The sequence below is a fragment of the Mustela nigripes genome, chromosome 8, assembly GCF_022355385.1.
Source record: "Mustela nigripes isolate SB6536 chromosome 8, MUSNIG.SB6536, whole genome shotgun sequence".
Classification (NCBI taxonomy): Eukaryota; Metazoa; Chordata; class Mammalia; order Carnivora; family Mustelidae; genus Mustela; species Mustela nigripes.
This window is the reverse complement of record NC_081564.1, coordinates 84,083,770-84,096,105: the sequence shown is the minus strand read 5'-3', so window position 1 is coordinate 84,096,105 and position 12,336 is coordinate 84,083,770. Positions and strand designations below refer to the sequence as shown.

The 12,336-nt window shown below is 36.4% G+C and overlaps 1 protein-coding gene across 1 annotated transcript in view; it reads left to right on the top strand.

Annotated features, from left to right (window-relative positions):
• The window catches only part of RTTN (rotatin), a 156,482-nt gene that overhangs the window by 76,762 nt on the left and 67,384 nt on the right, over positions 1-12,336 (top strand). The window contains exons 29-32 of the mRNA XM_059409812.1: positions 4,479-4,607; positions 5,062-5,172; positions 6,897-7,055; positions 8,205-8,276. Coding sequence (XP_059265795.1) covers positions 4,479-4,607; positions 5,062-5,172; positions 6,897-7,055; positions 8,205-8,276 — 471 coding nt within the window. The remainder of the gene's footprint in view (positions 1-4,478; positions 4,608-5,061; positions 5,173-6,896; positions 7,056-8,204; positions 8,277-12,336) is intronic.

Genomic DNA, 12,336 nt, shown 5'->3' with positions numbered 1-12,336 from the left:
TATTTAAAAAGTCTATTCATACAGTTTCTTCTCTCTTTCAGATGGCAATCTGTACACAAATTTTAAGATTTCACTTCTTTGCCTTCCTTAAGGAGGTCTTCTCTTATCTTCTAGACATGTAATCTCAGTAAAGAGTGACTGACTGGTCTCTTTGGTTGTGTGTCTGCTTTAGTTTGTATGGGCCACTGTTTAATTATTACATCAATATTTCATTATTGATTGCTTTCATTATTAAATCATGCTTTAGGTGATGTATATTTAGCTGTAAGCCATGTTTCAGATGATGTTACCTAGAATTTTTCCCAAAAGTACATCTTGTTTTGTTAAAAAGATTTAAAAATCCTAAATCCTAAATAGTCTTTTTTTAAAAAAAAAGATTTTATTTATTTTATTTGACAGACAGAGATCACAAGTAGGCAGAGAAGGAGGCAGAGAGAGAGAGGAGGAAGCAGGCTCCCTGCTGAGGAGAGAGCCCGATGCGGGGCTCGATCCCAGGATCCTGGGATCATGACCTGAGCCGAAGGCAGAGGCTTTAACCCACTGAGCCACCCAGGCGCCCAATCCTAAATACTCTTAGCTGTAGTATAGAATTTAATATGAATTTTAGTGTAGCCATTTTAATAAAATTCTTTTTCTTAGATAATTATAAATACTAAAGAAATATACACTGATAGTTTTCCCAAACTTCAACATGTCCAGAAATGTTTGTATTTTGAGAATGGTTATATTAGCTTAGAGACCTTACCACAGTAGTTTTTGAAAACTCAGATCCTCTAATGTATTTCAGTATAACTCAATATGAAGTACCTAATTTACAGCATTATGTGTTACGTGATTTGTCCAGTAATTTTTATCTGTTTAAGATCAGGGGTGTGTGTGGGTCTGCCACAGCAGTGACTGAAGAACTTAAGTGCTAACATTATTTATATCTGGAAACTACCCGGAGTGCTTTTTTTTTTTTTTTTTAAATTGTGTAAGAGGAGAGATTTCAGATCACACCTCATGTTTCAAATACCAGAAATTAAAATGAGCTTTCTTGGTATTAGAGAATAAAATGTCGTCTTAGTTCTAGGTGAGAAGTCGAGGCAAACGGCAGTAATGCCATTCTAAGGTCACTTGTCTTTGAGGTAATAAAAATCAACACAGCGTATAAGCTAAGGAAGAGATAAAAAGTACAATCCCTGTTTTATAATGTTCCACAGTTAAGAAAAACTTGCTTAACAAATCTTGATTTGGTATAAACATGTTTTATACAATGTCTTGGGAAGAAAATCTTTTTGTCTTCACATTAAGTGACAGGAAAATAATGAGATATCTGTCAGTTTTGTCAGACATTGTGGCAGAGACCCATTAAATCTTCCTTGGGTCCTTTTGCATAGTTACATAATTAGTAAACATCTACATTTATTTATTTTACTACTGGTTAAGTGTATTTTTTAAAGAATGAAGTAAGGCTTATGAAAATACATATTGAGGGGCCCTTGGGTAGCTCAGTGGGTTAAGCCTCTGCCTTCAGTTCAGGTCATGATCGCAGGGTCCTGGGATGGAGCCCCGCATCGGGCTCTCTGCTCAGCGGGGGGCCTGCTTCCCTCCCTCTGCGCCCCCCTCCACATGCCACTTTGCTTACTTGTGATCTCTCTCTCTCTCTGTGTCAAATAAATAAATAAATAAATCTTAAGAAAATACACATTGAAACAAAGTCATTGTTGGTCCAGATGACTTGCTATGTAGTTTCTCACTAAAGCCGATTCCTTTACAGAAGGGAGCTGTATTTCTAATGTAGGTATTTTATTTCTGCCCAGTGAAATTTGAATGGGAATATTTGCTTTTAGTGGTTGAGAAATGAAGCTTTTAAACCAAGCATGATACATTAAGATAGGTGAATAGACCGTGATAATTAAATCCTTAAAACCAGATATACAGAATATAATTCCATGGGTCTGACAGAAAGGTCTGATTGAAAGGAGATAGTACTAAAGGCCTTGGCTTGTCCTTTACCATGTAGGCATGAAACCACAATATAGTTATCTCCAGTGACTTAGAGAATAATAATACTTAGATAATAATAACTGGTCATTCTGGTGTCTTAGTTCTAAGATAGTCCTTTACAGTTTTCAACTTTTAATTATGAAAAATTTCAAATCTACACATGAGGAAGGAGTAGTAGAGCAGAGCCCATCCCCTATAGTTTTTAACTGCTGGACAATTTCATTTTATTTTTCAGACATAATATACACTTTTTTGGTTTATGAAAATTCTCATGTAGTTTACAGATCCCAAATCATCTTCAAATAAATTGCTTTTGTTCAATAAGCTGTACCTTAACATTTGTGATTTATGTTGTCTTTTTAAAATCATCTGCTGTACGAGCTGAAAAAAAAAATCCTAAACTAGAAAGTAGTCTCTGTTTTAAGACAAAAGGACTTACTTCAGAGGATGCTGTGATGAATCAACACACTCAGAGGCTTGGGAGTACTTTTTATTGTATTGGTCAGATAACAAGTTTTTAACATTTAAAAAAAAATTATTGTTTTTTCTTAAGAGAGCCCAGGAGTGGGGGAGGATGGGCAGAGGGAGAGAGAAAGAATCTTAAGCAGGCTCCACACTCAGTGCTGAGCCTAATGCCGGCCTTCATCTCCCTACTCTGAGATAATAACCTGAGCTGAAACCAAGAGGTAGTCACTTAACTGATTGATCCACTGAAGCACCCCAGATATCGAGTAGTTTTGATTGTTTTGCCTCAAAACGTATTTTTCTTTTATAATGTATTGGCACCTATATATAGTGAGCATTCCTTTTTTACTAAAATTTTATGAATTTTAAATGATCTTTTGTCACTTTGAAATTTTTTTTTAGTTTAAGAGTTGAAAAGTGGGGCACTCAGGGTCATGAGATCGAGCCCCTCATTGGGCTCTTCATTTAGTGTGGAATCTGCTTGAGATTCTCTCTCTCCTTTGGCTTCTGCCTCTCCCCCATCACACACATGCACACTCTCTTACTCTAAAATAAATAAATCTTTTTTAAAAAGTTGAAAAGTTATAAAGGTTCTTGTTCAGCCAGTGAACAAATACTTATTGAATCCCAATTTGAGGGGCAATATATGATTTACACAGAAATGTTCCAAAAGGGTATGTCATGTATTTTAAAGGATTTTTAAAAATTAGGTAGAAGGACTTTTCCTTAAATTGCTGTCACCTGGTTCCGCTTATCTATTCTTAACTTGTCAGTTAAGGCATATTTCTTCAGATAAGAAACATTTCTTTTGTTGTTATTGATGGAAATGTTTCAAATCCTTCAGATATGTGGGAGAGTTGAGAAAAAGTTGAGAGCCAATGATTTAAATAATGAACATATTCTTAAATGTGGAATAGAAATCTGAGATTGCTCAGAAGTGGGAAAAAATACCATTTACATTTAAATCATAATTCTGGAAAATCTGCCTAGCCCTGATAGTAGGGTTTTGTTTTCTAATTTTTAAATTTTCTTTTCTTTTTAAAAAGATTTTATTTATTTATTTGACACGGAGAGAGAGATCACAAGTAGGCAGAGAGGCAGGCAGAGAGAGAGGAGGAAGCAGGCTCTCTGTTCAGCAGAGAACCCGATGCGGGATTCCATCCCAGGACCCTGAGACCATGACCTGAGCTGAAGACAGAGGCTTAACCCACTGAGCCACCCAGGCACCTGTTTTTAAAATTTTTAAAAGATTTTATTATCTGAGAAAGAGAGAGGGGGAGCGCGCACACGAGTGAGGTGAGGGGGAGAGGAAGAGGGAGAAGCAGACGGTCCACTTAGCAGGGAGCCCACTGTGGGGCTCAATCCCAGGACTCTGGCATCATGACCCTGAGCTGAAGGTAGACACTCAACTGACTGAGCCACCCAGGCGCCCTATTAGAGTTTTATTTTTTTATTTTTATTTTTAAAAATATTTTATTTATTTTTTTGACAGAGAAAGAGAGAGATCACAAGTAGGCAGAGAGGTGGGTGGGGGGGAAGCAGGCTCTCTGCTCAGCAGAGAGCCTGAAGTGGGCCTCGATTCCAGGACCCTGAGATCATGACCTGAGCTGAAGGCAGAGGCTTTAACCCACTGAGCCACCTGGGCGCCCCCAAAGTTTTATATGGGTAGCAATTTCTAAGTATATTTTTCCAATAAGATATTGATAAGCTCTTTTACTTAAAGAATACTGTAACATTTGAAAAATGTGTGAGCATATTCTGCATCACAGAAGTCTCCTAGGAGGATACTACACATCTTTGTATAAGTTCCAAAGGGAGAAAATTTTAAACTAACAATATTTAATTGTGGTAGCAACCTAAAATATACCATCTTAACCATTTTGAAATATGTAAACTGTAAGAATGTTACATATACTTTATGTGGTTAGGATTCAAATCAGACAAGTTAGTAGAAAGTTACATGTTTATTTTTAGGTACCACTCAGAGTAAAGCCACCATGACATTGTTTATCCTTGTTTTTCAGGTCATTACTTCTTTTTATGTGGAGCGTGGTGGAAATGCTATGTCCTTTATGGGAAAAGGTGTCACAAAGAGCACAATTCTTTGCTTGCTTCACTTATCTCATGAGATGATGGCCCAGGCCCAGAACTTGGTGAGAGCACTGAAAGCTGCTGTCTTCTGAACACTTGCTAGACAAGGAGTGTGTGTGTCTCACACATTTCAAGCCTACATGAAAACGTCTCTTTGCCTTTCCTTCTTAGACAAAAATGATTTTTGACTGAGATGTTTCTTAGAAGTTGTGTATTATGCAAATCTGAATTTTATTTGAAATTTTATTTAAATTTGTGTGCTCTAGAGAATTGCATTTTGTCTAAATCATGGGGGGGATTAGTTTTGAAGAAAAATTAACTTTTTAGGAAGAAGCTGAATCTTTGTTTTTTTGTGGGTTTTTTTTTTTACCTTGTTTTTCTTAAATACTGAATGAAAGCCAAGTCTTAAGTACATTTTAACTTTATTTTGATTTTTAAAAATTCAGTTATTTAAACTTCCTCTGTTTTAGTCTTAGAAACTTACCTAAATTGTCTTTTCCCTTTTTTTCATTCTAGGAGTGGATGTCACTTTGGTTCTTGCCTTTGGGTAGTCACAGTGAAGAGCATAGTCCTACTCAACAAGGATTGGCTTGGTTGATTCCATTATGGGTTGATCGAGACCCAGAGGTCAGTGTGAAGGAAAAAAAAAATTTGTTATATTAAAAACAAATGAAACAAAATAATATGTGCATATACGTGAATTCATATTTTCCAAACTGAGATTATTTTAGTGACTATATATTAAGCTATTTACTCCCTATCTTAGTTTGGGCTGCCATAACACATAACAGGTGACTTGGAACACAGAAATTTATTTCCTCATAGTTCTAGAGGCTGGAAATCAGAGATTAAGGTGTCACCATGGTTGGGTTCTGGTGAGGCCTCTTCTTTCTGGCTTTCAGACAGCTGCCTTCCTCACTGTATACTCAGTGACCTTTCCTTTCTTTCTCCTCTTAAAAGGCCATCAATCCTATCAGATTAGGACCCTACCTTTAAGACCTCATTTAACCTTAATTACCTCCTAAAAGTTCTATCATCAAATTTATGTACATTGGGGGTTAGGGCTTACATACCAATTTAGAGGGGATATAGTTCAGTTCATAGCAGACCCTTCTCAGTGAAATTCATTAAAGTATAGATTAAAAATAGAAAAAGAGAAAGGATCATAGAATCTTTCATGTTTAGAACAGTGAAAAATTAATGGAGAAGCCTAGCCATTTTCAAGTCTAGAAGGAGAGCTGCTAAATGACATTTGTGTGTCATTTAATAAAATAATACCATTGCAGTACAAAATTTTATATTAATAAAATTTCCAGTTTTAGCCATTTGTCCACTTACCTCTTTTCTTAAAAACCACTTTATTGAGGTATGATTGACATACAAAAAGCTATACGTATTTAATGCGTACAGATTCAGGAATTTGGAGGTAAGTGAACACCCTGGAATCATTACCACAATCGGTGTTTTAAACATATCCTTCGCCTACAAAAGTTGACTCCTGTCCTCTATGTTGTTTATTTTTATGATCAGAACACTGAACTTAAGATTCATCCTCTTAGCAAATATTTAAGTATATAATACAGTACTGTTAACTATGGGCACCATAATTTAATTATGAAATATAATTAATTTCAAGCAAGCAATGATTATATTCTATTCCACTGAAAATCTTGATTTTTAGAAACACTATTGGATCTGATGTAGAGGTTCCATTCTTTATACATATTGGACTTGTTGCTTGAACATGTTATGACTACATTATTTTTTGTTACCCTGTAGCTATCAGTGAAACTATTTTAGAATCAGAATTCAGAAGTGAACCAAAATGCATAGCTTGAGCAGCAGTGGAACTATGGTAAACATATACCTCATCAATCTTATTTGAAACATTTTTCTTTTATAGTAATTTTAGAGAAAATACTAAATGCTTTATAAAAAGATAGTTTTTTTTTTTAAGAAATTTCAAAAAAGTAAAGTCATGTAGAAGAAACACCAATAACTTAAGGATGGTAGAACAAAATAATAGATAACCTCTTAAAAGTAAGGAATAAACAGGAATCATGTTCATAAAATATATGTAAGCACCTGATGCTTTCTCTTGAAAGAGGTTTGTGAGCTATTATTTTTATTCTTATTTATACCTGGTTTTGATTTTCTATGACATCTGCTTGTTTGAATTGTGGAATAGGATTTTAATTCATTCATAAATTTATAGAGCACTATTTTCTGTAAGTGCCTTTTATAACTTAGGATCATCAGTGTCGTAAAAGTATGATATCTTATGTAAAATTAAGAATTTATGTTAGGGAATTGGGTTCTTTGATTTGACAATTTTACTTTCATTTGAACAGGTGAGGTTCACTTCGCTGGGATTAGGATCAGCACTGACCACCCTTGAAACTGGCTGTATGGCTTTGGCAAACAGTTGTCAAAACATTTCTGGTGGGCTCTGGGGAACGGTGGTGAACATTCTTCTGGATCAGTCGGAGTGTAGTATGGTGCGCCGGGAGGTACGCCTGTCTTTAGCACCATCTCCCCGTTCAGCCGCAGAGATTTGTTACGATGGTCTTTATAAACTGTACCCTCTGTTCAGCACTGTGGACTGATCACCCACTGATCTTTTGTCCCTGCAGAAACACCCAAATGAAATGCTATCAGAGAATAAAAAAGATAACTAATTCACAGTAAATACTGGCGTCCTTTATTTTGATAAGATCAAAGCTGAATTTGCTGTATTTTATACAAACTCTTCTATATTATTACACATTGAAAAGTAGTTCACAGAAAAAAAAATTACTTTTCTGTTCCTCAGTGTGTAAGTAATATCTATAAAGCTTAAATTGGATGCATGACTGTCACAATACTCTGTAGTAGTTACATGACCTAAGAGGAAAAAAATCCCCGTTTTAATTCTTTCTAAATAATTTGTGGTTTTCTGTCATTGCTGCTTTGAAATGGTGATTAATGCCAATATTTTTAAAAACAGTAATGAAACAGTGATTAGAGGCTTATGGAGGAAACAGGAGCTCCAGGGCTCACAATTTGCTGGTTCTCCATTCCAAAATCCAAATCCTATAGTTACTTGTTTTTTAGTGGTAATGCTTAAACTTTAGTTTCTTCTTGATTTGCCAACTTTAAAGACATCTGTTGACTTAACAATTAAGGTAGTTGAAAATTTCACTCTTGGGTCCCCTCTGTTAGCCCTGTTATTCACCCTCATATCGTCATCTTCACTGTATAGATGATCAGTGTTCATACCGCTAGGATTATTCAATTTGACCATCTTCAGGACGTAGAAGATAAAGTTGGACATTTGTGGTTTGTATTTCTAGTTAGGCCTCTTACTGAGAGGAGCTTGGATGAGAGGGAAAAGGGGGGAGAGAGAGAGAACAGGGTACATGTGTATGTGGAATAATAGAAACATGAAAGTGTATTTCTTAACCCCTGTCACAAAAGTTTATATTTTATAGATCATTTTTTGGGAAAATAAAATTATGAAATAGGAGTGAGCTAAGCAGTTCTCATAGTGATGTCTTAGCATGTATTGTTGCCCAGTGATATGTTTTTTATTATGAAATTTCAATATATTGGTTATTTTGGAGATGACAACAAGGTGGCAGTATTGACATTTTCTTTTCTTTTCTTTTTTTTTTTCCTAGGCTGCATTTATTCTTCAGAATCTCCTTGTAATTCCAATGCCTTCAGTAATTTTAAAGGATTACACTTGGCAGGTGGGTGACCTTAAAACTTATCAAGCTAGTAGATATTTGAGATTAATTGGTGATAGAGTATGCATATATAAATATATATCTCATTACTAAAGAAACTATGGCAACAATATCTCTTACAAGAGTATATAGAAAAAAAATTTTTTTTAAGATTTTTTTTTATTTATTTGGCACAGAGAGAGAGAGAGAGAGAGAGAGATCACAAATAGGCAGAGAGGCAGGCAGAGAGAGAGGGGGAAGCAGGCTCCAAGCTAACCAGAGAGCCCAATGCGGGGCTTGATCCCAGGACCCTGAGCTGAGATCATGACCTGAGCTGAAGGCAGAGGCTTAACCCACTGAGCTACCCATGTACCCATGAATATAGAACTTTTCTTATAGTTTTTCAGATTTACAATTTTTTCTCTGTAATGTTAAAGGTAATTTTGGTCAGAAATAATGGCTAACATCATATTTACTATGTATAGAAATAATAGTTAATACAGTTTATTATGCAGTCTTCTAGGAGCTTAACAATATTTAACTTAATATTTAACTTGTATAATTGAATTCTGAACCACCAATTATTTTTATTTTGTAGATTAAGGAACTTTAGCACACGGTTTAAATAGATTTGCCCTAAATCACACCTTTCCTTTGAATCCAGCTAGTCTCTCTTTTCCATTCATTATACTGCCTCTCTAATTTAATAATAATACATAAATTTGTTTGTGGTTAAGAATGCATTAGTGTTAACATCTTTTTTCCTTTTTTCTGGGTTAGTGCAGTTAAGGTCATAATTTATCTTTCTTTGGTTTTTACTGGATTAATTTTTTGTTTTGAAAATCAAGTCCAGTGGTACCTAACTTCTTTTATAGCTTCCTGCTTTTTTAGATGATTTGGAGAATAGAAAAGTGTTGCCACTGGGGAGATAAGAGATGCGCTTTCTCTCTGTATATTTATCAGTTACATTGCTACATCTCACTCTCCAGGATCCTAGACAAATCCAAGATTTCTTTCCCTTTTTCCACTAGAATGTATCTTTGGAGGAATTGCTAAACTCAGTTGAGCCTGCTATGAGGGCAGCTTTCCAGGCAGAGACCTGAAGCCTGGATCCAGGTCTAGGCCCACATCTCATTTTACTCTCAGAAGGCCGTTTTCGATAGCTGATGTACCAGCTTAACCCTGCTAGTTACGGAGTATCCTGGCCACTTTTCTACTTGTTCCTCTAATTTGTTTAACATTGTCTTCTGATAGTGGTTGATTATCCATAGTCTGTACTATAATAAAGGAGACAAAACTGGAGGGAATGTACAGGATTAATATTTATGTTAATAGTGTAGTAGTTTGATTTTTGTCATCCAATAACTAGATTTTAAAATGTGGTTTTTTTGGCTCAAATACAAATCATCTCTAGTCCCATTGTTAAACTAGTGACACTTGTGTTTTATATGGTTGGTAATATAATGCCAATGAATAAATATAATATGAAAGCAAGAGTAATACTACTTCTGGGTTCTATTAAAGCTTTTGGGACATTTTATTAAAATATAGAAGCATATATAGATTTTCCTGTTTTTCTTTCGCAAGTTCAATACCATACAGTTCGTTTTTGTTGCTAATGACATGCTTACTGCAGCTTTTGGTTTTATTATTCTCCACTTCTTTATCACAGAATTAATTTTCTACTAAAACATTGAAAATAGTGCTTTATTTTTTTTTTAAGATTTAATTTATTTGACAAAGAGAGAGAACAAGAGAAAGGGATCACAAGTAGGCATGGTGGCAGGCAGAGGGAGAGGGAGAAGCAGGCTTCCGGCTGAGCAGGGAGCCCAGTGTGGGGCTCCATCCCAGGGCCCTGGGATCACGACCTGAGCCGAAGGCAGCGGCTCACCCCACGGAGCCCCCCGGCACCCGTTCATGGTAACTGTCCTTATTTAGCACCGTAACGAGCTGATAGTCTCATATTTGTCCCCCCGCCTTTTTTTTTTAAGTTTAGTGGTACTTTACATCCCAAAGTGAAAACAGCTGTTCCAAGAAGGAAGAAAAATAGTCTTCAAATACTTCGATGGAATTTTATAATCTCCAAGAGGTTGTGGCCTTTGCCAGTTTATTATATTTAGAAAGAATGTGCTACAAATCCAGACCAGAACTGTCTTTGGTAGAATGATGAATAATCTTATTCAAAAGAATGTTTTAGAGCGCCTGGTGGCTCAGTGGGTTAAGCCTCTGCCTTCAGCTCAGGTTGAGATCTCGGGCTCTCTGCTCAGTGGGGAGCCCGTTTCCCCCCTACTCTCTGCCTGTCTCTATGCCTACTTGTGACCTCTCTCTGTCAAGTAAATAAATAAAATCTTTAAGAAAAGTTTTATTTGCTTGTCTTTATATATATTTCACAGTATTTTGAGGATAGAGCAGGAAGTAACACCAGTATCTAGAAGCATTGTAAATATGTTATTTTGATTGAGATAGGTATTTCATTAATTATGTTTTACAAAGAGAACTTCTTTTACTGCTTTGCACTTTGTTTTGATGGCTGAAGTCCAAGTTGATATTCTCTGTACTGTTGCTCCACTGGGCATTCTGCAGTGTTCTTTTTGTGATTACTATCCCTTCCCAAATTCTTTCCCTACACATCCAGAATAAATTCCTATTTCATGTCAGTATCTGCAATTGTACTTCTGAGTGGTAATAATTCGTATGTACAAATAATGTAACTCCTTGGTTTTCCTTTTATTGCTGAGTGCTAGAAAGTTTAGAGCCTTCCTATCCAATGTGGCTTATCTGGTATATATGTTTTTTGGCTCTATTCCTGGTTCGGTATTTTCATACCCTTCTTTTTCTTTCTTTCATCCCTGTTATACTTTTACTATCATGTTATAATTTACCTTTCCTTGCAATAGGCCTTTAATCTTTTCTGGAACAAGATGAGGCATAAATCACTTAAAACATTTTAATTTTAAAAAGTATTTATTAAAAAATACTCTCAGTAGGGGCACCTGGGTGGCTCAGTGGGTTAAGGCCTCTGCTTTCAGCTCAGGTCATGATCCCAGGGTCCTGGGATCGAGCCCCGAATCGGGCTCTCTGCTCGGCAGGGAGCCTGCTTTTTCCTCTCTCTCTACCTGCCTCTCTGCATACTTGTGATCTCTGTCAAATGAATAAATAAAATCTTAAAAAAAAAAAATACTCTCAGTAAACCATATAATCCATTTTAATTCCCTCTAATCAGCATTATCTATATCAATAATTTAGATTCTTTTTCATATATTAACTTTATTGCCTTGCCTACTTTTTTTTTTTTTTTTTAAGATCTTATTTATTTAATTTGAAAGAGAGTGTGAGAGAGATAGGGGGAAAGTACAGAGGGAGAGTGAGAGGGAGAAGCCTCTATGACCTGAGCCATAGGCAGACACTTAGCCAACTGAGCCACTCAGGAGCCCCTGCCTTGCCTTACTTCTTACCACTTAATCTTTCTGTGTAGAATATATGTGACCATATTTTTCATATATTTTTTAAATGTTTCTATCAGCCCTCACCCCAGACATGATAGTGATTCATTAGTCTTTGCTAGTACATAATGATTTTGCTAAATAAATAAAGTTAAAAATCAGGTCTTAAGTTTTTTAGCATGATTCCCCACTTACTGTTGCATGGATACAGAAATGTAGTGGGTATGGGCAGTGACCAGGAGCAGGGGGAGAGAAGGGGCCTGACTTCAGTGCAGTTTCACTCAGCACCCAGCACCTTCATTCGGGCCTGAAACCCTGCCTCCTGCTGCAACAAGAACTCAGTTTTTGGTGCATCAGGCCTGGTGTGCTTCATAGCACTGTTTTTTGTTTTTTTTTAAAGATTTATTTATTAAAGAGAGAGCACGTGTCCATATGTGTAGGGGGAAGGGCATTGGGAGAGGAAGAGAGGTAGAATCAATCCTCTAGCAGACGGCCCGCTGAGCACAGAGCTGGACATCGGGCTCTGTCCCAGGATTCTGTGTTGATGACCCGAGCTGAAGTCAAGAGCTGGCGGCTCAACCAACTGAGCCAGGCAGGCGCCCCTCAAGAGCTGTGCCTCTGAAGACCAGTATTGTCTTCCC